This window comes from Nelumbo lutea, chromosome 6, assembly GCF_056320005.1.
Source record: "Nelumbo lutea isolate HS-2025 chromosome 6, American lotus-T2T, whole genome shotgun sequence".
Lineage (NCBI taxonomy): Eukaryota > Viridiplantae > Streptophyta > Magnoliopsida > Proteales > Nelumbonaceae > Nelumbo > Nelumbo lutea.
In genome coordinates, this window is record NC_142689.1 from 29,077,501 (window position 1) to 29,103,992 (window position 26,492).

Below are 26,492 nucleotides of genomic sequence, written 5' to 3' on the forward strand. Positions count from 1 at the left end.
CACTTTCTTTGAAATGCCAAAACTGCCCCTACTATTTGTTAGAATACACAAATCAGGGGTATTTTGGTCATTTGGGTTTATCTATTTGAGAGTGAAAGGTCTATTTTATTTAAGTTTAAGTTATGTGTCCCATCACTTATGAGGGATAATATGGTCTTTCTTGGAGATACAAGTGGGTCGGCTAGAGGTGGATTGATTTTTCCTAATATGGCCAAACCCTTCTCTTCTTCTTCTTTCTCCTCTTCTTCTTCTCTACTTTAACCTATAATTGAATAGGGATTTCACATGGTACAGAGCAATAAAACCTAGTTCTCTTTTCCTTTTTTTTTTTTTCTTTCCTCACTATGTCTCCTTCCTGGGTTCGTCGCCAACTATTTCAGCTTTCTTCGATTTTCTTCTAGCCTAAGTGGAAGCTCGACAAGAGGCCAAAAAGGAGTGGTCGTTTTGTGGTTTTGGAGGTGAGTATGCCTCCAGTTACTGTGGTGGTGGTCGTTGAGGTTGTGTACTAGATGCCCTCTATTCTGTGATACGAAGAGGGCTGTTTGTGGACAGGTATGAGCAATTTTGTTTTTTGCCAAATAGTGGTCTGTAAATGTTGTGTTTTGGTTCAAAATATTTTTTTGTGGAGGTTTGAAGTGATTAGTATGCATATCAGCATTGTTCTTCTCTGTTTTTACCTCATGTGTGCTGAAAGTAGAGTTTTTCGACTGCTGAAGTTCACGACAACAGTGGTGTGGTGGTGGTTGTACTGTGTTGAATGGTGTGTGGGTGATTTTGAATAGTTGAAAGCTAAACCTTGTGTCGTGTGGTGGTGTTTATACTGATTTCTGTGTTTGGTTTAATGGCTGAGCGACTTCAACCCTTGTATTGGTGTGTGAATGGTTCTGCAGTGTGCAGTACAAGTGTTTGATTTAATGACTGAGTGATTTCAGTTTTTGTATTTGATGTGCAATGTGTATTTGAAGAAGTTGGTGGTGCTGAGAGTGAGATAAGTTTTGTGGAAGTGTGTGAAGTTATGCTGAATATTTGAAGGTGAATTAGTTAAGATGGCATCGATCGGAGATGGGAATGACAATAAAATAGACGTTATGATTTCTCCATATTACCTAAATGTTCAAATGACATCTATTAAGTTGAATGGTGAGAATTATGTGTCGTGGGCAAAATCTGTGGAGGTGTTTTTAAAGGCCAAGAAAAAGGTAAAACATGTGAGAGAGGAGAAACCCTCCTCTGATTCTCCTGGGTTTAGTGACTGGAAACAGGAAGATGCACAAATAATGACATGATTGTGGAATAGCATGGAACAAAAAATTAGCGTGAACTTTATGTTCCTAGATACAACTAAAGAAATCTGGGATCATGCTAAGAAACTGTACTCCGGACAAGATAATACAACTAGGGTGTATCAGTTTGTACCAAGAGTACTTTAATCTGAAGCAAGGCAGTCAAAGCTTGGAGGAATACTATGCAAGCCTGGGGAATATCCGAAATGAGCTCAATGTGTATCATCCTCTGACACAGGATGTTCAGATTCAGCAACAACAGCGTGAGCAACTTGATGTGACAAGGTTTCTGGTGGGTTTGAAGGCTGAATATGAGCCTGTCCGTGCACAAATACTGGGGGGGGTCTGCTCTTCCCTTACTTGAAGAAGTTTTTGCCTGTCTCAGGAGGACATCTATTGAGTCTATAGAGCATTCTTCTCTCTCAGACAGATCTGGTTTTGTGGTGACTAGAAGGGGAGGCCGTGGAAATAGAGGTGGTGGTGGTGGTCGTGGACTTCTAGGTAACCGTGGTGGTCCCATGTTTAACCGTGCTGGTGGCCAGAGTGGAGGTCGGGACTCAGGGGGAGGTCGTGGTAAAGGAAGAAGTAATGCCCTTAGGAAGTGTACACACTGTGGATTAGAGGGGCACACGGTTAATTTCTGTTATGATTTACATGGTCTACCCAACACTTGGGCTAATCATGATGTGATTGAGGGTAGTGGTACAATTACTGAAAGTCAGCAAACTAACCCGATTCCCTCCACATCTACTGGTGCTTCTGGGAAGGAGATGGTGAGTGTACCCCGTGCAGTATATGAGCAGTTCCTTCAGACATCTCAGCAGAACACAACTACTTTTGCCCATTCAGGTATGGATTGCTTGGCTTCCAAGCCTTTACCCTGGATCATTGACTCCGGAGCCTCGGACCATATGTCTGGAACTCCTAATGTATTTTCTTCTCTTTCTCGGTCCTCCACATCTCAAACAGTTACTCTTGCTAATGGTTCTACATCTCCCATCTGTGGTGTTGGTGATGTTGATCTCTCATCGTCTTTATCATTTGTTTTATATGTTTCCAAGTTCCCCTTTAACCTTATGTCTGTTAGTAGATTAACCAAGTCACTTAATTGTTCCATAACCTTTTATCCCTCTTTTTGTGTATTTCAGGATCTCAAGACGGGGATGAAGATTGGTGGAGGGCATGAGGCAGGTGGATTGTATTACCTTGATTGTGGTGGCCCTCCAATAGTTTTTTAGTCTTCTCTTACTCCTCTTCAATGGCACTGGAGACTTGGTCATCCTTCTCTCAAGGCTCTGAAGTTGATGGTTCATTCCTTGAGTCATCTTTCATCTTTGGATTGTGAGTCATATCAGTTTGGGAAACATCATAGTCTCTTTTAGTCCAAGAGTTGATAGTCGTGTCTCGAGTCCTTTTTCTTTAGTTCATGTTGATGTCTGGGTCCGATCAAAGTGATGTCATACAATGGATATAAGTATTTTGTAATTTTTGTTGATGACTTTTCAAGGATGACATGAATTTATCTTATGAAAGATTGCAGTGAATTGTTTTCTATTTTTAAAAAAATTTATGCTGAAATACGTACCCAATTTGGTGTTCATATTAAAATTCTTCGCTCCGATAATGCCAAAGAGTACATCTCAATACCATTTCGGCAATACTTAGAGCACCATGGGATAATTCATCAAACTTCTTGTGCCTACACCCCACAACAGAACGGTGTAGTTGAACGGAAAAATCGACATCTCCTTGAAACTACTCGGTCTTTGATGCTTAATATGAATGTCCCAAAGCATTTTTGGAGTGATGCTGTCCTCACATCTTGTTTTCTCATCAATCGATGCCCATGTCCATCCTTGGAAGTCAATCCCCCTTTTCGGTGTTGTTTCCCACCTTGTCTCCGTTTCCTCTCACCCCAAGAGTCTTTGGATGTGTTTGTTTTGTTCAAAACTTGGGGCTTGGTTTAGACAAGTTAGATGCACGAGCTACTAAGTGTATCTTCCTTAGCTACTCAAGGACTCAGAAAGGGTATAAGTGCTATAACCCTAACTTCCATAAGTCATTTGTATGTTTCGATGTCACCTTCTTTGAATCAGTTCCTTTTTTCTCGGATACTGTGGTTTCTTCTCCTTCCTTCGTAGTTCCTCCTCCTGTCCCTGTTGCGGATCCCCTTCCCGTGGTTCCCTCGTCAACAGATCCTGTCATTGCTTCTTCTCCCTTATACCTTGATCTTTCTATTGCCCTGCGGAAAGGTAAACGCACTTGTACTTCTCATCCTATTTCACACTATGTTTCAGCTGCTCACCTTTCTGTTTATTGCAACTTTATATCATTGCTATCATCTGTTTCCACTCCCAAGACTGTCCAGGAAGCCCTTTCCTCCCCAGGGTGGTGGCAAGCCATGGAAGAGGAACTCTCTGCTCTACAACACAATCACACGTGGGAACTTACTGCTCTTTCTCCTGGTAAGCATGCTGTTGGGTGTAAGTGGGTCTACACAGTGAAGTATCTTCCAGATGGCAGTGTGGAGCGATTGAAGGCCAGGTTGGTGGCCAAGGGCTATTCTTAGCTGTACGGTGTGGACTATATGGAAACATTTTCTCTTGTGGCTAAAATTGGCTCAATTCGGGTGTTGATTTCATTAGCTGCTATGATGATTGGTCTCTTGTGCAATTGGACATCAAAAATGCTTTCCTACATGGTGATCTAATTGAGGAAGTGTATATGGAACAACCGCCAGGGTTTGTTGCTCAGGGGGAGGATGGTAAGTTTTGTTGACCCAAAAAGGCAATTTATGGACTTAAACAATCTCCACGAGCATGGTTTGGGAAGTTCAGTGAAGTAGTGAAGGAATTTGGGATGAAACAGTGTCAGGTAGACCATTCTGTGTTCATCCATGACTCAAAAGATGGGAAAATCTTGCTAGTGGTGTATGTGGATGATATTGTCATAACTGGGAGTGACAGTAACGGGATTGACAGGCTGAAGAAATTCCTACAGGACCACTTCAATACGAAAGATTTGGGTAAGCTGAAATACTTCCTGGGAATAGAAGTTGCAAGGTCAAGGCATGGAATTAACTTATGTCAAAGAAAATATGTTCTTGACATACTTGAAGAAATAGGACTTTTAGGTGCTAAACCAACAGAGACTCCTATGGAACTTAATGTCAAGTTGAGTGTTGATGCAGGTGAAGGAAGATATAGGAGGTTGGTGGGAAAGTTGAATTATCTGACTATTACCCGACCAGATATATCATTTGCTGTGAGTATGGTGAGTCAGTTTATGCAACATCCTCGGATTCCTCATTGGGAGGCAGTTCTAAGGATTGTTAGGTATCTGAAGGGTGCTCCAGGTCGTGGTTTGCTATACCGAAGTGGAGGGACTCTTGAAATAGTAGGGTATACAGATGCTGAGGGTTGGTTCTATATCAGACAAGAGATCAACTACAAGGTATTGTACTTTCCTTGGTGGCAATCTTGTAACTTGGAAAGGAGTAGTGCAGAAGCTGAGTACAGAGCTATGGCTCATACCACATGTGAACTAGTATGGTTGAAGAACTTGCTACAAGAGATGGGGTTCTCGGTTAACAAACCCATGAGACTATACTGTGATAACCAAGCTGCTGTTCACATCTCTTCCAACCCAGTCTTCCATGAGAGAACCAAACATATTGAGGTTGATTGTCACTTTGTGAGAGAGAAAGTGAAAAGTGGAGTGATAACCACATCTCATGTGAGCTCAGAAAATCAGTGGGCAGATCTCTTTACAAAGGGATTGTCTCGGGGCAGAGTAGATTATATTTGTGACAAGCTGGGACTATATGACATATACTCTCCACCTTGAGGGGGAGTGTTAGAATACACAAATCAGGGGTATTTTGGTCATTTGGGTTTATCTATTTGAGAGTGAAAGGTCTATTTTATTGAAGTTTAAGTTATGTGTCCCATCACTTATGAGGGATAATGTGGTCTTTCTTGTAACTATGTTATTGGAGATAAATACAAGTGGGTCGGCTAGAGGTGGATTGATTTTTCCTAATCTGGCCGAACCCTTCTTCTCTTCTTCTTCTTTCTCTTCTTCTTCTTCTCTACTTTAACCTAGAATCAACTAGGGATTTCACAACCCATCTCACTCATTGTCTTCAACCTCCCACCCTGACTGCCTTCTTCTTGTGAAAAAATTGATCAATTCTATATGATTTGTGTGTGTGTGTGTGTGTGTGTGTGGAGTTGGGATTGCCAATCAAAACAAAGTTGGGTTCAATAAGTCCATTCTCGTTATTTATTTAAACAAAATACTTACAAGTCTGCCCCGATTTACTTAAATACATTTAGTATTCTGAATGCTGTTACATCTACATGTATGCCTAACTTCGATTTCTGATCAAATTTATTCCACATAGACCAAAGACGTTCACATGCAGAGGATCTTGACAGGTTTTCATATCTTGGTCTAAAAATTTTGTGGGCCTAGTTGGCATTTGTTTTCTTTCATGACAGCACAAGTTACTATGAAAAATTGGAGGTTCATCTCTTCTAGTGTACTTTTGTGGGCCAAGTTGACATTTGTGTTCTTTTTTCAATAAACTCACTATTATTGATTTCTCAAAAAGATTCTACTATACTTTTTTGTTGGTTTGTTTTTCATTTCCTTCTCCCTTTTCGCTGTTTTTTGTTGGTCAATTATGTCCAAACAATTCTTCAAGATTGTACATTTAAGGTTTGTTTTTTAATTGTATTTACTATTAAAGTTTTGCTCTTCCTTCCATCATTTTTGTAGGTTGAAGATAAGCTCATAAGCAACTTAAAGATGATTCAAGATTATTTATGCTCATTTGAGTCACAGGTAGGCTCATAACCAACTGTTCTTCAATGCTAAAGGCAGTACAAAACTACAAATAGATTAGGGTCTCTATTTTTAGGATAGTTTCAAGAAACAATTTGTGTAAGAGTTTTTGTTTTTGTTGTTATTGTTATTGCATGCGATAGTTACAGTCAATGTTGTTAAGATCTTATGATTTATGATATGATTCATGATTTGGATCATGAATTCCAAGGGTTTCGATTCAAACCTAATGTCTGAATCCATTTTTACAAAAATCTTACCATTTTTGTTTGAGTCCTATGATTTGATTCATAAATCTTACACTTTATGTGATTCCTTTGATTCATTGTTATTTGAATCAATTCAATTAAGAATTAGTTCTTTACCATGTCATTTTGTACCTTAGTAGAAATTGATTTATTTATGTTATTTAAGACCCTAGATTGAGCTTATTTTCTATCATATGTTGGATAAAGAGCCATTCTATGTGGATTATTTCACTTTTAAGTCAAACATGATTATATCATCTTAGATTTGTATTGTATAAGTGGTAAATTCTATTGGTTCAGGTATACATATGGTAGATATGACTTAAAAATAGGGTAGAACACTTTTCCATATATATTTAGCATTTTAGAATTGTCTATATTTAATTTTTTAACAAGTTTGTAAAAAATAGAAAAAATCTCACGATTTATAATACAATTCACAATTCTATGATTTATGATATGATTACAATTTTCAAAACATTGGTTACAACACCATGGCAAAGATTGTTGAAGTCACCATAGATTGAATTGTAGACCAATAGGTGGTCTAGATCATATTAACCTGATGTGGCGATAATGATGTCACAGGACCTAAGTAAATAACGAACCTCATAAGTGTGATAAATAATATTTGTTTTTGATTTTTTATTGATGTTGGAAATAATATTTAAAATTAAAAACCAACCTAAAAAATGAAATGGTTTTCTTGGTTGTACGCCAACAGCTCAACCTTTTGGGTCATATGTGTCAACCTTTGATCTCCTAATTAAATAATAAATATTAAAAAATATAAAAATACAAAAAAACGAAAAAATATATAAACTCTAGAAACATTTGGACATATCTCTAATATTTTATATTAATTATATTAAAAATTAAACATTATAAACAAAAATTGTTTCTAACATTTTATTGATGATTGAAATAAAATACAAAAATTAAAACTAACCCAAAAGTGAAATTGTTTTCCTATTTCGTGATAGATCAACAATTCAACCTTTCAAGTCAAATGTGTTAACCCGTGAAGCCATAATTAAATAATAAAATTAAAAAAATAAAAACACAAATATATAAATAGTGTAAAAAATGTCTGGGTATATCTCTAATATTTTATGTTGATGAACCATATTAAAGAAAAATAGTTGTCACAAAGAATAATTGTTTTATTGATGATAGAATAAAATATAAATTTACAACCATTCCGTAAATGGAGTTGTTTTCTTGTTTGGTGGTGAATCAAAATTTCAACCTTAGGGTCAAATGTGTGAATCCTTAATGTCATAATTAAATGATAATAAGAATTTAAAAAGATAAAAACACACAAAAGCATAAAAAATACAAAAAAAAATTGTAGAAAACATTTTGACACATCTCTAATATCATATACTCATTATATTAAATAAAAATAAGTGTGAAAATATGAATAATTTTTATAGACAGAGAAATATATAAAATATTGTAGCAAATTTGGAAACATTATTTACCATCATCATCACCATAAAAAATTGCCACATACAAAGCATGTGCACACTTACTAGTGTGAAAAAAATGCTAAAGGTTATGTTCATATTCAGTCTACCCTCCCATGACCCCAGATATCTGGGACCAGCATTAGTAACAGCCTTTTTTATGCCATAACTCATAAGCATAAGTGAAGCATTGTTTTGCAAGTTCTTAGTTTAGTCTTTGGAACTATAAGAAATGAGCTAAATTCTAATTATCCCACTTCTTTCTTGTATCCTTTGAATAGGGTTTGACAGTGGTTAATATTTCAGCAACAACATTCCCACAAACACTGGATTGGCTGCATGGGTATCTTCTTCAGGTATAGCTTAACATCTAATTGAAATTAAGTCGATTTTTGTTTGAGTGATTGCATTGCCCTAGCTAAAGTGGATGCACCCTAGTAATTTTAATGGCATTCTGCATTCATAAGCAAGTTGAAAAAAACTCCTATTGGAATAAGAGAAATATTATTGGTAGCAAAGAGGCTGTAAGAGAAGAGAAACATATTTTATTTTTTCTCCATATTTAGGCCCTTTAGCCCTTACAATGGAATAATTCTTTTCTCTTGGGGAAAAGATGAACTGTGCTTCCCAGGTATGGACCTAAAAAGTAAAATGTAAAAGTCCCTTTTGGGCTCTATTGTATATTCAGGATTCTGAGACCTTTTCCTTCACTGAGGGTGAGGGGTCTAGCATGGGTAGTCCATTTTATTTTCTTATCCCATCTCCCCTTGTATATATTTTGTACATTTTCTTGTTTTACTTTCTACAGAACTTTCATCACTGAACTAAAAAAAATAAAACTGCATTGAACTGGAATGATTAGACCTCCTACTTTGCCTTCAGCTTTTGGAACTAAAAAAATCACATCAAATGAATTTAAACTAAAAGGCGATCTGCACCTTTAAATATGAATTTTGGTCTTTATAATCCATTCACTTCCTGTCCAGTTTCTATTTAGAGCTACACTTTCCTTTTCATTTGTAATATTAATACTATTAATCGGAAAAGAAATCACAATTGTACAAGAGAATGGGTTCAATTTTTTTCAGAGCTGCCACCATACAATCCAAAAAGAAAACCATCTTGAACTAAGGGATATTTTTTTCAGAGAAAAGATAATTCATATGTATTTGTTAGTATAAGACGTGTTCATGAGAATATGTGCATTGGCATGTACAATCTGTAAGAACATAAAGCAGGCCCACCCTCCTAGGAGTAGGGAACTAGGGATGGCAAATGGGTGGGGTGGGATTGGGTTGGGTTGAGTACCAACCCACCCGATATTGACCCACTGACCCATTTGCCACCCATATTTGATCATCTTAGCAGGTTACAGCCCACCCTGATCCTCACCCACCCTACCCTAACCCACCCATATGACCCACTAACCCAAAGTAAGACATTTTTTAACTTTATTTCAAATTTCAAATGCATAAAAACATAGGAATATGTATTTCAACTAAACAAACATAAAAAATGATAAAAAGTTAAAAAAAATATTTTTTTTAACTAAAAAACAAAAAATCAGAGGGAAAAATAAAAACATTTTTCAACTCTGGAGGGACTGCATATGATTGGATCCACACTTCAGCTTAAGCTCCTTATTGGAATCTGACACTTCTACCAATCAAGCTGTTGGTTCAAGAATCAGAACCTCCTCCGTGTGGGCCACCTCTCTCTTAGTTTAGGCATTGTGTTAGGGCATATAATTATTAATTGGCGCAAGCTTTTCCTTCTATTTATTTATTTATTTACTTATGAATCATAAAATGGTTTTTTTATTTTTTATTTTTGTAACAGATTGTAGAATTGTTAGACTTCAAAGTAGCACAGGAATTCTTTTATGTAATTTATTTCTTTTCCATTCTTTGAATTCAAATATGTAAAATTGTGCAATCAAAAGCAACAGAATTTCATGACTTTGGCTACAGTGAATCCGGACCATCCATCTACAATAACCCTTCATAATTAACTCAGAGAATAGAGCACCTTTTGAATGAGTCGATGTACATGTGGTAGATTAGAGTGGCATGTGGAGTTTCTGTGCAGAGACTTCAATATTCTGTGCGAGTGTGGATCAAGATCAAAAACTGTGGGCTCCACATCTTTTAGATGGGTTTAGCCTTGCTATTACAAGGTCAACTCACTTAAGTTTCACACGCATGGCACATGACTACTTACCAACTGAAGTCTAAATATCATTCAAAGTTGCAACGTATGGTGATTCACCAAAAAAAAAGTTGCAACGTATGGTGAAAATATTATGACCTAATGGGTACCCTCAACCAACCACTATTCAAATGGGTGGTCAAATGGATTGGGGTAAAAATTGCCATCCCTAGATGGAAGAAAAAGAAGACCACAAAATGGTAGTGACTACTAAGTCATTGTTATATTCATATGGGCAATACGCATATTTCCCTTCCTAGAAAGATAACCAGGTTTCATTCATAAAACTAAGGGGGAAGAAAGTTAGGTGAACATTAGGTAAGCACATTAATTATTTATAGCTCTTAGAAGACTTCATGAATGGAACAAACTCATAAGGGATGTATATGTAAAATTGCAATATTATTTTTTCTTTGGAAGGGAAAAACAGCAGTAAAATTATTTGTTATGCATCATCTAATAAACCTCACTACCCATTCAAAAAACTTTTGTTCTAAAATTTGTTAATCATTTGTCATCTTTGTCCAATGTTATCCCTGTTACCAAGAAAACCTTGATTAAGACATGTCTATATCTGAATACCTTTTAGAACATTATAACCCTTTTTGTCCATATAAATAATTGGGGACCCTGTTGTTCTGTTTACCCAGAGAAAGATATCCTCAATGTTGATATGTATGTATGTATGTATGTATATGCTCCTTAATTCTTTTGTCTGGCACTTGAGTTTCCTGAAATCTTGAGATGTACATGCAGCCGATTTTTTATACCTTGTTTAACTTTCTGCCTTGGTTACTTCCTATTCTAATAGTTTAAGTTTTAAACTTCATCCAACAGTGTATAGAGCGAGGTATTTCTTCTACATCCACTGGGCCAGTGACTCAAACAAATGCAAATTAGATGGACTGCATATATTAACTTAAGCAGGTTTGATTCTCATTGTGGATATCTGTTAATAAGTTTGTTTGCTATGTCTACATTATATCTAAAGCTTACCAGTTACCAGATTAGTCATTAGTCCCCAGGGAAGAAAAAAAAAGAGAGAAAAGGACTATTCATGCCCCGTTCTGATAAATTGGAAGCTTTATCATGAGAAGAAGGTGACACTAATCATCAAAAGGAACCGTCTCTTAGATATTTTACAATTAGCTTCTCAAGAATTGCTTCTTCTGCACATCAAACAATGCTCAGGATAAAAAAGAAGTGTACATAAGATGAATGAAAAATGCAATATGAAGGAAAAGGTTCTGTATCCCGAGAATGCAGCATTCATTTTAACTAATTATTTTTCTCGAGTATATGTAGGAGATATTGACATAAGAATACAATAATATGTAATAGAAGTTTACAGGCTGTGGGGATCATTCTGGGGACCCTTCTATTTATGTCTGTAAGAATTATAAATCCGGCAATGGTGCAGGGAGGGATTATATCGACGCAAGCTGCCGGATGTTGAAGGGGTAAATGTCAGAAGGTGGACCAGCAAATGATCTTTGTGCCACAACCCTGTTGACAGCCTCTGTAGGATGAAGGCTGTCCCAGAAGATGTAAGAATTCCTATTATTACAAGGTGCTGTTCCTGCAATACAATTCCACTGCAAGTTTCCAGCTCCACAACATCCTTGCCAAGTGACTGAAAAACCTGTTATCTGCAAACAGTCAGCTCTCCTTTTGGACAGAACAAACTTATAAAAATAGGTAGATGTGAGATATTTGTTTGGTTTCAAGTTATGAATAGTCCTAATTTATGAAATTAATCTATAATTGTATTATAGAAGGAACAATTAATGACCCATTTGCCGATCTATTAACTTAGGATCCTAATTTGTGAAATTAATCTATAAATGTATTATAGAAGGAACAATCAATGCCCCGTTTGCAGATCTATTAACTTGGGTTGTAAATTTGGTATATGTATATGCAGTGTTTTCAACCTGCTGTTGATCTGGCCGATTGAGCCATTCAAACCATCACCCAGTAAAGATTCTAGGTCTGATTTGCATGCAACCTACCATTTGGTCAAAAACCATTGACCTAGTCAAAACCATCCAATCCGGGTGATTGAACCTTTGACCCATTCGACTTGGTCACTGGGTCACTGGTTGTGCATTCATACAAAGTTTTGGAAGCCATAATTTTGTGTTCAGATGTTCAATTGATGTGATTTTTTTTAGATAACTTTTGAAGATCTATGCATCTCAAAGTGCCAATGCCCACTATTTTTGTCAAAAAAAAAATTGTCTCAAATCACAGCTTTTAGCATTTTTTACAAATAAAAAAAATTAAAAACTGAACTAAATAATATAAATTGAATATAAAGTAATATATATATATATATATATATGTTGATGTGGCACGGTGTGACCTGTTCATGATCCAAAGGCAAAAGGGTATGATTCTGGGCTCATGTCACATATACTTTATCTCCCATATCAAACTATGGCTATGGCAATGTACTTTTGCCATGATTCAATTCCCTCCCGATGACTAGTCTGGTACCAACACTCAGTCTGAGCGTGTTGATGACAAGAATCTCCCTTATTTGAAATGCCCAGTTGACCAGTAGGGCTACTAAAAGGAGATGGAGCATTGCACCGTTCTTCAATCAATAAAATATAGGAAAATTTCCTACATAGAGCTCAACATCCTTCAATCCTTCACAAAGGGTAGAATTAGCAATTCAAAGTCCTGCTGTGCAGCACAATTTCTATTGCTGATGCTGTAGTGCTGAGTATGTTTGTCCTTCATTCTGTACCTCTCTTTCCCTGCTCGAGAAATATAGGAAGGACCTCACAGCCGGTGGCTTTAGCTCAAGTTTGCTGCCAGAGCTTCCTCTCGGTCAATATCCTAAAGCTTTTGAACTCGTAGGACTATGTGCTAACTGGATTTAAGAACCCCAGCGACTACCCCATTTCATTCGGCCTCACAAAAGTGAATGATGGTAATCCTAGTTTGCAAGATTATGCAGTCAAATGTATGAAAAGAAAATAAGTGGTGTGTTTAAGCCCAGTATGGGAGTAATAGGAAAGGTAAAGGAGATGTATCCTCACCGCGTCCGTAGACTTGTGCAGGTAAACGACCAGTTAGTGAAGGTTTTGTCAGTAATCACAGAGCTTGACTTGTATACGTTTGAGGCATCTCTACTTCTCTAATACTCTCTTGAGTGGGCTTATTATTCCTTGAAGAACTGAAGAAATTAAAGGATTCTGAGCTTACCGTAGGAGTTGGGGCTGATAAGAATGTCAGTTATTATGCCATAGGCATCAGCGTAAGCAAAATTGGCACCTGGCAAGTGTAAGTTGAGGTCAATGATGAGAGACCGAAGGGCTGAGTTGAAGAGGAGCACCATCTGATTCACTTTGTCTGCACAGCTTTGCCCTACAAGTTGATTTGGAGTGCATCCAATAGGGCCCAGAGAGTAAACCACGAATTTTCGTGCCCCCATGTTGTACAGTGCCTACAAATGCATATAGAATAAGAACTGCAAATTTTTTAAAGAATGTGTTTGTATGTGTGGATGGGGCGGGGTGGGAGTAAAGGAGTTCAGATCTAGTCCCAACAACCATTGCAGCTGTGTATTTGGAACATTTACCTTGTTCTTGACGAGATGTTCCTAATGTATGGTTGCAATGACTCCTGGGATCCTGTCTTGGGATCAGATCCGGATTTGGTAAATTACTTATAGCTCCCCTTGGGTTTTGGTCAAATATGAAGGCCCAGTTTGGTTTGCAGGAATAGGGGTCTGGAATCGGAATCAGAATGGGCTATTCCGATTCCAACTGTTTGGTTGGATGGAGTTGGAATCCCATTTTCATTCCTACCATAATGGCATTCCCCCATTTGAAGGAATGGCCATTCTCTGTCCTTCTCTTGGGAATGAATTCATATTCCTGCTAATTCCAATTTTTATTCTCATTCCTATCTGAATCAAACAGACTATGAGAATAAACCATTCCGATTCCGATTGCGAACCAAACAGACCCTAAGACCTTCCATTCACCTTTTAACTTACCCTTTGTCCACAAAAACTAGTGGTTTTCTTGATGGAAGAGATGTGATTAAGATATATGAATGTTGCCTCTAAAACATATATTGTGAAATTGGTAAAACTAACCTCATCTATAAATGCTAAATTCAGTCTTACCATCCCAAAATTTTGTCTATGGTATATTACTTGAACCCCTCTTTGTCTTCTCTTGCAAATGCTTCAACCTTCCTATACTTCGACCCATTGAAACTTCCCTCTCAACATTTTGGATAAATTACACTAATAGATCCATTCTGTTAGTTTGTTGTTAACAACCTAACAAAAAATGTTGATGTCATGATTTTAAACATTAAAATCCGAATAACATGATCTTCTTGTATAAATTTTCTGGAGAAATTTTGAGAGGTCAAAGTATAAGAAACGTTGAAATATTAAAACACATGGGAGATTTAATAATTTATCCTTTATTTTGTTTTATCCTTGTATTTATTATCAACTTTTCATTCCTACTTTTAACATTAATGTTTTTTGGTAATCTGATTGTAGAATGAGCATTTCGTAATGAAATTTGCTTATTAGGCCTAAAAGAAGTTGTCCCTTCAAGAATATAAATGAGAAATCGAGAATAGATTTGTTTATATTATGTACAAAAAGATGGCATTAAAGGGTAAAATGTACTTTTTAGTCTTTTTCTTTTTTATTGAAAATGTTTTAAATGGCATGCCTGTGATATATTACATGGGCCCACAGTAAAAGGTTGTATGGTTGTGGGCTCCATGTATTTTATGACTGGTGTGGAGGGTAATTATTGGTTCCACAGCCTTCTTAACAGATTGTATTCAGCTAAACCTATCTTAATTAATTGTGTAAATTGCTGAAATCTTTCCTGAAGTTTGGTAATTGCAATCACCTCCCCTCAACTTTCTGACATAGTTGCAAGTAGATCTCCTTTGTTAGAATCCTCTAAAAAGAGCCATGAAAATGTTCAAAATACCCTTATAGTTATTTTTGACCAAAATGTTTATATTTCAAATTTTCTCTCCATATGAATTGCTTCACAAACTAGGGATGGGCAATAAAAACCAAAAAACCGAACCAACAAAAAAAAAGCAATTGAAACTGAACCAAAAATTCAGTTAACCGAACGAGCGGTGTACATATATTTATATATTTTTTATGTATATTTAAATTATATATATTTTATATTTTCTATATTTATATATATATATTATATTTTTATATAATAAAATATTGTAAATAATAAAAAACCGACAAAACGAACAGACGGTTAACCAAATCGGTCAACCGGTTAATCGATCGGCTTCGATTTGATTTCGGTTACTAGTTTTTCAAAAACCGGTAACCTCGGTTCGGTTTCAAAAATTAGCCCATGACACCCTACCCCAAACCCTTCCAATATTTTTTCTCAAATTGATTTATTTCTCAAAATTTTCCTTCATATCAATTGCTCAAAGGTAAAACTGCAACTTTAAATTCTCTTTTTTATTGTTTATAAAGTTTGTATTATTTTTCTTCTCTAGAAACTAGAAACCGGTCTCAATAATAATTGTATAGGTATTTTGGATATTTTCATGACTCTTGTTAGAGGATTCTAATAAAAGAGGTCTAGTTGCAACTATGTTAGAAAGTTCATGAAAGATGATTGCAATTATCAAAATTGAAGAAAAGTTTCATCAGCATCCTAAACTTTAGGGGAGGTTTCAGAAATTTACCCTAACTAATTTACCATTTTGGAATAACAAAAAATTATGCCTTCACAGACTCAGCCATCAGTTCCACCGACAAACTGACAAAGCTGTAAGCTCGTAATAATATCTGAATTGAGACTTAAATATTATACAGTGGAAAATAGAGTTCACTTTCGCTCATTCAAGGACGGACGAAAGCATCCGTCCCAAGATTTTTATTGGGCCAGATGGATCTATTAATCCACGTCAGAATTGCTTGTCCCAATGCGTTTAAATGAGAAACGATTGCTCACGGCGTTTGTCTAACGACGTCAGGTTAGATCTAATTTGAATAACTCCAAATATTTTCAACTTTTACAGCTTACATCTATTTGGGTTTGAGTTTTTTTTCCCAAAATCAAAAAGCAGAGAGAAGAGGGAGGCCGAACTTACTCCTCCCAATCACCATCACCATCACCATTGCAGAGCACATGAAAAGCACAGCCATTTCCACAATACGAACCGGTTAGCTTTTATTTTTTCTTGTCTATTTTTTTTTTTCATTCTGGTTTCTGTTACGCCAATAAACCTTTTCATTTCCGCCAATAACCCCTTTGTTTCTTTTATTAGAACAAGTTAGTTTTAAGCCTTTAAACAAAAAAAATCTTTCTTTGTTCTGCCGATAACTTCATGAATGACTTACAGAAAACAACTTTGTTTTTATTGCATGAAACCATTTGTTTGCATCTCACCAAACACCAATATATAAACAAAAAGACAAGGGTAATATTTGGCTTGTTAACCTTAGGTTTCACATGTAGGGAGTTGTTAACGTATTAGAACTAAAACCATATTTCATCTTTTTTTGCTTGATATTCCATAGTTTTCAGAATGGTGAGAGAGTTATTGGCGTAACAGAAATCAGAATGAAAATATAGACAATAAAAAAAATAAAAAATAAAAGCTAACCAGTTCGTATTATGGAAATGGTTGTGCTTCCTTTCTTGTTCTATGCAATGGTGAGACAAAGGAGATATTGGCGTAACAGAAACCAGTTCGTATTACGAAAATGGTTGTGCTTATCATGTGCTCTGCAATGGTGATTGGGAAGAGTAAGGTCGGTCTCCATCCTCTCTTTGCTTTTTGATTTTGGGAAAAAAAAAATATACAACACAAGCCGTAAAAGTTGAAAATAGTTGGAATTGTTCAAATTAAATCTGACATCGTTATAGTTTCTCATTTAAACGTTCGGACAAGCAACTGAACTGTGACGTGGATTAATAGATCCAACTGGCCCAATAAAAATGTCGGTACGGATGCTTTCGTCATCCTTGAATGAGCGAAAGTGAAGTCGTACAAAGGGTGGTAATCAAATCAAAGAAACAAAAATGTTCATCAGTCCTTGAAGTAATAAGCATCAATTAATGAGCGAGAGGGACATAGTCTTACCAGAAGCTGCTGAGCAATCTGTTGAACGAGGAGATTGCTGAAGGCAAGTGGGGTGTATTGAGTGCTAGTGCTATAAATATCGGGCCTTAAGTAGTTGTTCAAGTAGTCATTGCTCCCTATGGAAACCATCATCAGAGCTTTGGAGATATAAGCATTCATGGCCGTCGTGTTCTGCCCAAACAGCGTATAAATCCTCGAGACTGTCTGCCGGAAGTCATCGATCTGCCTGTTAAATGGTATCGAACCCATCTGAAAAGTTTTGTTGTTTTCAATCAAAACCAAACGAAAGCCATATAGCATCAAAGCATTCAACAATTCATATATAAGTTCCCAAACTTCAGATAGAGAAACAAACATGAAAACAAGTATTTACGTATTGCTTGCCCGTCTCATCGAGGACTCCGGCTGTTGCCGATGCATAGTTGACACCTTGGAGCATCTGCAGATTGTTCATGGTGGATGGGTCTGAGAAAGGTGGAGCATAAGGCAATCCCAGCATTTCGGCTACACCCATTTCCATGGCAAAGGCAAATTATCAATTATTTCTGTTATTAGTAGTAGGAGTAGCAGCAGTTACAGTAGAGAGAGAGAGAGAGAGAGAGAGAGACCTAGGATGTCGACGACAAGCTTTCCATTGGAGAAACGGCCGGTTGGGCCAAGAGGGAAGTCGATGCCATAAGGAGGGTAGTTGGATTTGGCGAGAGTGGGGATGTAATTGTTGTTGCCGGAGTCCGAGAGTGAGTCACCAAAGATGAATATCGCCGGGACATTCTCTGAGTCACCGAACTGGACAACAAGAAGGAAGAGCGAGGCCAAGAGGGGTAGAGCCATAAACAACGCTAGCGTTTTTTTTTTTTTTAAGTTATTGTGGCTCTGCAATATCCTTAAGTCTCTTTATATAATTTGTATCACCTCTCCTTCTCTCTCTCAGAATATATAATTTAATTATGAATTGAATGCCGATGCACGCCCTGCAGGGATATTTACTTCATTACTTGTGCTCCATATAAGAGTACTCAGAATTTCATCAAATATGGTCCCACATGAATGGGCCATGGCACAACCTTGCCAGTTTCTGATCTCTGTTCAAGCCTTAGGCATCTTCAAATTGCAATTCATATAAAAACTCCCACTAAATAAGACTACTAATTAAGTTATAGCTAAATCCAACACACGCTATGCAAATTTAATAAGGAAAAAGTGATCGTTGCACTTAGTGAGAAAAGTGTAAAGTTTTACATCGATTTTATCGATGTAGTACTTTAAGTTTGATGAGGTTTTACATCAATAACAAATTTAAATCAAAGTGGAGTTTCACATCGATCATTATTTATACTCCATTCAAACACCAATAAAATCGAACTGGCATAAACTTTTACATCATTCTTGATTTACATTGCTTCCAAATGCAGCGTAAGGGTTTGTTTGATTTGTGGTTAGGATTGGAATTCAAATCTGAATTGAAATTCCCTAGAATTAGAATCAGAATCGCTTATCGCAACACCTATTCGGTTTAGACATTAATCAGAGCGGGCTCCAATCATTGTTTGGAAGATGGAATTGGAATCAACTAAAATTTTCCAAATTTGTATCAATTTATTAGTATTATTTTATTATTAATTAATTATTAATATTTTATTATTTTATTATTAATTTGTTAATATATTAATATTTTATTAATATTAACATTAGGTATATTAGGGTTTGGGGTTTTTTTGTCAAGAATTCTTTACTTTTCAAGAAACTCTAGAATGGTATGGGGGAATCCCATTTTACTATGAATGGGAACCAAAATCCCATTCTAACCAAACAAACAATCGGAATCAAAATGAGCCTTTCCTATCCCGATTCCAAGCACTTATTCCAGGGAACCAAACAAACTCTAAGTAAGTTAATTGAAATATATGTAGCAAACTAACTAACAACATTTAAATATATATATATATATATATAGACTAATTAAATTATTAATATATCATTCCCTCTTTTTCATTGGTACATGTAGGTTAGGTGAGAGGGGGCGAAACCAAAAACTTCTCAATCAGAAAAACTTCATTAGTTATCCTCATTTACTGCAAACATTGCATTAACACTGAAACCATAGGCAGATGTATGTATATGTCAATGTGGGCAATTGCCTCCACTATGATATGAAAATTTTTTTTTGGTAATCAAATTGGGGAAACGAACCATATATAGTCTTTCCCTTCTTTCTTTATTCATTCTAACATTTTTGAAGGACCAAACACATATATGGAGATCTTTCTTGGTGTTTTACAAATTACAACCGCTATTTTTTTCCAAAATCGTCCTAACCATTGTTGTGTTAGGAACAGTATTTTCTTTTCCTTTTTCTTCTGTAGTTTCTAGATCCTTATAAACTTGAGAATATCAGAAAAATCTAGGAGAAAAGATGATCTATTTGGATCTTTTATTTTCTAATCCCAACATTGTTTGTTGGCAAGCCTTCAAACTAGAAAGTTGAAATCCTATTATCTTGGATTTACAATTTTTTTAATCCCAACTTTGTTTGCTAGCGAGCATTCAAATTAGAAAGTCCTTCTCGGTTATCTTGGATTCACTTTTTTTAAACCCTTTTGGGTTTTAGCGTTTCAAGGCATATAGTCACTTTTTTTAATCTCAATTTTTTGTTTTAATTACTCAAACATTATAGATTCAAAGTCTTTAAAAAAGTAGAAAAGCATCTATACTTCTTTTCAAACACAAAAAATATCTTTTTAATTTTTCAAATCTAAAATTTCAAATTTATCAAACGTCATCTAAATTGATGATATAATAATGTCTTGCCCACTGACCAAAGTTCGTAGCTAGATCGATCAGCCACTGGCTGCAACCATCTCCCCTTTGGGATTTGGGAGGGCAAGACACAAGACAAAGCATTCTTTCCTCCTTGGCACCCAGACCCACCAGGTTCCTAATCCATTTAAGCATATATCAAGGAATTCAACTCAACTCAAGATACTCCATTAATCTCTTGCCTGAAAGCCTGAAAGCCTGAAACCTGAAAGCTCCTGTCCAATAGTTTTTCTTAGCCTTAGAATGACAACAACATTAATTTAACAGGCCTCCAAGGAGAATCCCTTACTATAAAGACACACCTAACGTGATAACTGCTGGTACTGAGTCTCTCTGAGATCTAGTCCAGGACAAGTTTCAGCTTGTCAGATTAGTGCAATTAAATAGAATGTAGATCCATTAAATACTTGAGAGTGATAATACTGAGCTGTTCCCATGAGTTGACAAGATCTGCATTAACTATTAAATAATGTTCTATATATGCGTGGAACGTGCAAAGAAATCTTCTGTATCTTCTCTCCTGAATCCAATTAATTTTGGCACTTTCCATGATCGATTTCGTTCATCTCAGTTCTCAAATTAATTGTTGAATTGGAATATGCACTCTTCTCTTCCTCTGGAGCAGAGGAGCTTTGCTACATTACATTGAAAACACTGCTTAACAAATAAGAAGGGAACTCATTAACTGGAACAGATTAAGATTACTAGATATTAAATGAATTGAAGCGTGGGGTTTGTTATATCTCATCATCCCACAGATCTTGAATTGTCTTGTATGGGCTTGTAGTTGCATTAACAAGAAATTCTCCTCTCATGATCTTCCTCTCTTCTAACTTGTCAATTTTGAGGACATCCTCCTTCTCCAGTTTCACCTCCAGAGCTCCCATGTTCTCCTTCATTCTTTCTTCGTTGAAGCTTTTCATGATCAGACTCACTCCTTTAGATAGTCCCCAACTTAGAGCAACCTTGATGCATTCCCCAGAAAATTAAAGAAGTGAAAGGTTATAATTAATATTGCAATAGGAAAAAAAAAAAAGCAAAACAGTTAGAATAGTGTCACAAAATTATTAAGAAATTACGTAAAGGCTTCAGGCTTTAAAACTTGCCAGGTGGCAGTAAGTTGTGACATGTGATTCTTTACTCACCTGAGCTGGGGTTGCTTTGTGTTTACTGGCAATGGAACGTATGATAGGGTTATCCACTACAGCCTTTGTTCCCCATGGACTCCCTGGTCCCCCAAGAGGTGAATAAGCGCTTACATGGATGTTGTGCTCGCCACAGAATTCTCTTAGCTTCTTCTGCCTCCACATTGGATGCATCTCCACCTGTATTAATTAAGTTAATGGTTTACCAAAATGATCACCAAGATATGACAAGTGGGGTGTTATTATTGGTTAAACAGCCTCTAATACAGCCATCATCAAATGCAGTCAATCTGGATTCCTTCAAAAGGGCACAAATAATGAGTTGCTGAGTTGAGTCCAGTTGTGAGTTTTGCACTTTCGTCAGTTGAGTTGAACAACCATAATTGATGACAAAAGAGAAATCTCACGAGACACAACCAGCAATATTACACGTACGTTGGCTTTAACAGTGTCTTCTGTCCATTAAATGCAATGAATCATTTCAGTTCCATGTATGTAATCTATGATCTCCTCTCACACTCTGGAATCCTCTTGCACTCAAAACTTTTCTGCAGTTTTCCCAACTGTATTTTGGCAGAATAAACAGTTAGATAGATACAATCCCATCAATCCAAATCTAGAATATAAGGCCAAAGGGTCCTCTCACCACAGAGCTGACAGTGAAACAACCCAACCCCCCCCCCCCCTCTCTCTCCTAATTCGTAGACATGGGGTTATTTAAAAAATTTTAAATAAAAACCTTTCCAAGTCTCAATTTCCTCTGTTAAGACCTTTTATTAGTCTCTCCAATAATATCATTTTTAATTCTTGAACAAGTTTGTTTGATCAAGTGGTTTAGTGTTCAATCCTTCCATCCCTTTTATAATTATTTATATTTCAGCACACGGTAGTGAGTCTGTTCTTGTCAACACTTCAAGCCCAATGGGCTTTTGCATGAGGGGGGCATGTTAGAGAATAAAAACCTAGTTAGTAGGACTGCAACTTGGGTTGGTTTAACTCAAACCCAGCCCAAAAATTGGCATAGAGTTGAGGCCTTGACCAACCCAGCCCATCTCGACCCAAACCCAAATTAACTTCATATTTGCATGTATATGTAACTATGCATTCATAAATGCATATATTTTTATATTTATGTATTTTTTTTTCTTTACAAGTATGCAACTATATATGTATATACATATATTTATCTATAATGTATGCATGTAAATTGTATGTCAAAACATTTAGTTCTAGTCAATTTTTTTCTAAAACAAAATAACTACGTTATTTTACACATAAAAATGCTAATATTAAATCAACATGAACCTGGCAAAAGTAAGTAAAGAAGCCAGGTCAACCCAATTCAAAGTTTTAGGGTTGGGGTTCAACAACTTGAATTTAGTTAGGATTGACCTCAATTTGACCTAAACCAACCCAACTTACACCCCTACTATTTAGGTTCCCATATAACCGTTTAGGATTTTAGGTTGAATAGTTCCTTGACACTTTGAAATCCTGTTTTATTATGAGAGTGCCCTCCAACATAAAACCTAATCAATAAACCCAGTTTTTTTTCCAGCCCCCTACTCCCCCACCCCACCCCCCCACAAAAAAAAAAAAAAAACCAATATTTTTTTTACCAAGAATATTCTAATGACTTGTGAGGCACTTGGATATTGATTACAATAGTGGGATTTGTCCACCAGAGATGACTGAAAAATGAAATCAATATGTTGAGGAATGAGCTGAGGATGAGATAAGAAAGCTAATTAGGAGAGTGCCCCACGCCAATTCCCTATTAATTTCGTTTTGGCACTGCTTCCACGTCTTCTCCAGCATGTTATCTGCTATTTTGTCTTCACTTCCTTCGCACCTGTCTGCTACATGACAAAGAGGGGCTGATCCGAACTTAAACCAAGCCCAACATGTTATACACGTGTAAGCCTCTACAAATGCCAAAGCTAAACGACAAACCCAATTCACAATTTTGGATACTTGCGTTGTCATGTCGTCTATATATCTGGACTGGCCTGCCCATTTCCCTTCAATCATGCAACTTATCTATACTGATTAATGGTAATGGAATTTAATTTTGGGACAAGACTTGATTTCTTCCATCAGAATATCCAGAATAGGGAATTTTTCAGTTGAAATTCATCTCAAATCCATCCATTTTCTAAGTTGAGCAGCAATAAAAAATGGTGACGTTGGTATGGATTGCAGTGGCAGTGGCAGGACATGTGTAAATCTATGGTTCTGGTGAACTCAAAGCTAAAGATATAAATATATATAGAACATCACTACCCATCACTCCTTCTCAGGGAAATCCCTCAGTCCAACTTGATCCCACTTCAGTGAGAGGAAATCCAGACAGACCCATCTAGCTACTTGTCTAAACTACAAAAACAAAAGAAAGTCAAGCACCCTTAAATTTCAAAACTTAATTAGATTGGTTTTTTAAATATAAACAACAGAAATTGTTAATTAGAGCATTAATTAATGAAAAAAATAGCTAGGTTGGTGTACGTAGGTGAAGCAGTAGGTGATCGTGGTCCACCAACAGCAAACACAAACATTGTACCTGATTCACTGCAGGAAGAAGTGAGGCGTGTTCCATCAGTCGCTCAATCTTCCGGCAAGAGAAATTGCTGACGCCAATGGACCTGCACAGCCCCATGTCCAAGCATCTCTCCATTCCTGCCCATGTCGACTCCATCTCCAACTCTTCAAAGTCTTCTTCGTTTGGCATTACATAATTCGCCCACTCCTTTAATTTGGCTGGCCAGTGTATTAGGTACAGATCCACATATTCCATCCCCAAGTTCCTACCACCCAACCCAACACACAGATTCAGAAATATCGATTAATTATCACTGACACTGAATCACAGAACCATTAACCATTTCATTTCTTCAGATGAGAGAAGTTATTACTTACTTGAGAGTTTGCTTGAGTCCTGAAACGGGGTCGTGGTGATGACACCCCCAGAGCTTAGAAGTAACAAAGACGTCTTCTCTGCTAACCGTCTCACTACGAATTGTCTCCATTAGAGCCCCACCTACGGCAGGCTCCGAACCATATATCATTGCAGTGTCGAAATGCCGGTAACCCAACTGAACTCCCCACACGTACATCGAAGATTATAGGGAATAATTCATGCAATATTGCAACCATGAACAATTAATATTAATTAATATGTAACAGGAAAGAAAACAATCGATTCCGCATTTGGACTTGCACCAGCAGCTAGCCATTACGTACGTAGGTACAGCATAGAGATCAATGATCGAGAAACTAATTAAGCAACAATATTAAGGAAGATATTCAGATAATAAGAGCTAGAATTATTTGATCATCAGCTACTGTTAGTTTACCTGGAGGGCCGTTAGTATTGCGAGCTCGACTTTCAGTCTATCAAAGGGGAAATCAGCCGTGCCAAATCCGAGAACGGGCAACTTGGAGCCACTGTTCAGCCTGACCACTGTTTGCTCCACCTCGCTCCTCATCTCTCTGTGTCTCTCTCCCTCGTTGGCTCGAGCATTACACCACCCTTAATCATATATATACATAGAGTGGGAGAGAGAGAGAGAGAGAGAGAGAGAATTAGCGGTTGTTGGGTTTGTACGGTGATACACATACAGATTGAAGAAAATAATTGAACTCCCTATATTTTTAAGTCTTAAGACAAATTAAAACTATCACGTAACCTAACATGCTTGGATTACTATTCGTGTTTCGTGGGAGTGGTAGCCTTCTCTCTCTCTCTCTGTCTATTGTTTTTTTATATTATGTCCGTTCTGAATTCTGACATGCAATTAGATTATTTTCTTCTAATTCACTAAACAGATATAAATGTATCCTACACCTTTACCTGTAGAACATTTCGTCAATCCAGCAAAAGAAAGTGAACCACATTTTGCTACACTCCGGATCTGCAACCCACAAACTGTTCCTACATCCTTGTCTCCACGTAGTAATACCATCCATCGGTACCTATGAATGACAAGGGAATCTCAGTTAGTAATTTTTTATAGATGGAAATGTGAAAACAGCTTGTGGGTAGCGGATCCGAGCCCTATATCATTGCGCTGCACTGCAATAATGAAATCAAAGCCTTTGGTGGCCATTGTAATATATTAAAGGATGGCATCAAGGTTCAAAATTTCGATACGCCAATATGTATTGTATTGGGGGCTTTTTGATATTGTCTCTAAAGGAGGTGTTTTGGGGTTTAACCTGGTTCAGGGGTAGATAGGTCTTAAATGGATCTCTCTAAATCAATTTTAAAATAAATTTAAAGAGAAAATAGAGGAACAAACCCCCAATACAGTCCAATACACCCTTGTCGATGAACTGTATTGATATTTTGAACCTGAGATGGCACCAGCTTTGCCACTTTTGCAGGGTGAGAGCATTCCAGCGGGCCGTATTTGCCTGGCCCAGAATCCCTCAAAAGGGAAGCTTGACACAGCCCACCGCTCAAGCCTAGTCGGGCTGTGAATGTGCCAAATAAACCAAATGCTTCTCATGAATTAGGCAAAAAAAAAAAAAAGAGTTTGTGAGGTCCATTAAGTAGTATCTATACATCTATATCTATATCCACCGATTGGCATAAAAGCCAGATCAAACCGCCTCCCCTTACACATTTTCTTTGTATCTATACATCTATATCTATATCTATCTATCTATCTATAATTTGTGACAGGTGTCATTCTTGCATGTAATGATATAGCTGAGTTCAGATTAGCCGCAATTTGATGTTGTGTTAGGGAGTACTGGCATATACATCTTATGATTATGAATTTGGATTCAGTCTCCACCAAACAGTCCTCACAGCCTTTTGCAGCCGTGATATTGTGTTAGAGAGGTATTCCCAATGCACAGCTAAATCCCAATTCAATGCGTCCCTAAAACAGACAACAAGTGCAGCTAATCCAAATTCAATGTAGAGCATTAATTGGAAAAGAAAAAAAAAATCTGAATTAATCTAAATTGTATGCCTTAAAACCGTTAAAAAATAATAATTAATTGAGAATAAAAATGGCATAAAATAGATATATAGAATGGAATGAGCAATGACCATATAGGATTCATGTAATTTACCCATATAATTGAGGGGTTCAACTATGATATCAGAAAAACTTACAACTAATCAATTAACATTGCAAAAATAATAATCAATCACATGGGTTTTCATAAAAAATTAGCAGAAGTTGTGATTGATAATATGGTTTATGAGGAATAAAGTAGGTCAAATTTGAATTAGGACAAACGGAAACCATTTGATCATATAATTCAGAAGTGGGGCCCAGGGGTGGGTGAGATTTGAATGGTCAGGATCCTACAATTGAGAAGCATGGGATCCCATCG

The 26,492-nt window shown here is 36.7% G+C and overlaps 4 protein-coding genes across 8 annotated transcripts in view; 2 read left to right on the forward strand and 2 right to left on the reverse strand.

The window, feature by feature from the left end:
- Nucleotides 1–2,827, forward strand: part of LOC148848238 (uncharacterized) — an 8,538-nt gene extending 5,711 nt beyond the window's left edge. Inside the window, exons 1-2 of one of the 2 annotated variants that reach the window (XM_088950222.1) lie at nt 1–2,132; nt 2,432–2,827. The exon at nt 1–2,132 is cut by the window's left edge and continues 261 nt beyond it. In XM_088950222.1, coding sequence (XP_088806348.1) covers nt 1,595–2,132; nt 2,432–2,469 — 576 coding nt within the window. In that variant the 5' untranslated portion in view covers nt 1–1,594 and the 3' untranslated portion in view covers nt 2,470–2,827. The remainder of the gene's footprint in view (nt 2,133–2,431) is intronic. The other variant, XR_016100863.1, reaches the window with a different exon arrangement.
- Nucleotides 1–11,920, forward strand: part of LOC148848237 (uncharacterized) — a 46,813-nt gene extending 34,893 nt beyond the window's left edge. Inside the window, exons 13-16 of the mRNA XM_088950217.1 lie at nt 6,066–6,131; nt 8,130–8,204; nt 10,894–10,983; nt 11,477–11,920. Of these exons, the coding sequence (XP_088806343.1) occupies nt 6,066–6,131; nt 8,130–8,204; nt 10,894–10,956 (204 nt within the window). The 3' untranslated portion in view covers nt 10,957–10,983; nt 11,477–11,920. The remainder of the gene's footprint in view (nt 1–6,065; nt 6,132–8,129; nt 8,205–10,893; nt 10,984–11,476) is intronic.
- LOC148848239 (GDSL esterase/lipase At1g71250-like) lies at nt 11,309–18,135 on the reverse strand. 4 transcript variants are annotated; one of them, XM_088950219.1, is made up of 5 exons: nt 17,790–18,135; nt 17,555–17,685; nt 17,182–17,430; nt 13,273–13,513; nt 11,309–11,698 (listed from the first exon to the last, which is right to left on the reverse strand). In XM_088950219.1, the coding sequence occupies exons 1-5, from the start codon at nt 18,010–18,012 to the stop codon at nt 11,484–11,486; spliced, it is 1,059 nt and encodes a 352-aa protein (XP_088806345.1). In that variant the 5' UTR covers nt 18,013–18,135; the 3' UTR covers nt 11,309–11,483. The 4 variants fall into 4 exon arrangements, with proteins under 4 accessions (XP_088806345.1, XP_088806347.1, XP_088806346.1 ...); XM_088950221.1 differs by having other exon boundaries at nt 13,342–13,513; nt 17,790–18,062; XM_088950220.1 differs by having other exon boundaries at nt 13,342–13,513; nt 17,537–17,685; nt 17,790–18,058.
- Nucleotides 18,136–20,554: 2,419 nt separating this feature from the next.
- On the reverse strand, nt 20,555–24,666 carry LOC148848240 (NADPH-dependent aldo-keto reductase, chloroplastic-like). The gene is made up of 5 exons (XM_088950823.1): nt 24,497–24,666; nt 24,060–24,235; nt 23,704–23,947; nt 21,144–21,323; nt 20,555–20,963 (listed from the first exon to the last, which is right to left on the reverse strand). The coding sequence occupies exons 1-5, from the start codon at nt 24,626–24,628 to the stop codon at nt 20,736–20,738; spliced, it is 960 nt and encodes a 319-aa protein (XP_088806949.1). The 5' UTR covers nt 24,629–24,666; the 3' UTR covers nt 20,555–20,735.
- Between the last annotated feature and the right edge of the window lie 1,826 nt (nt 24,667–26,492).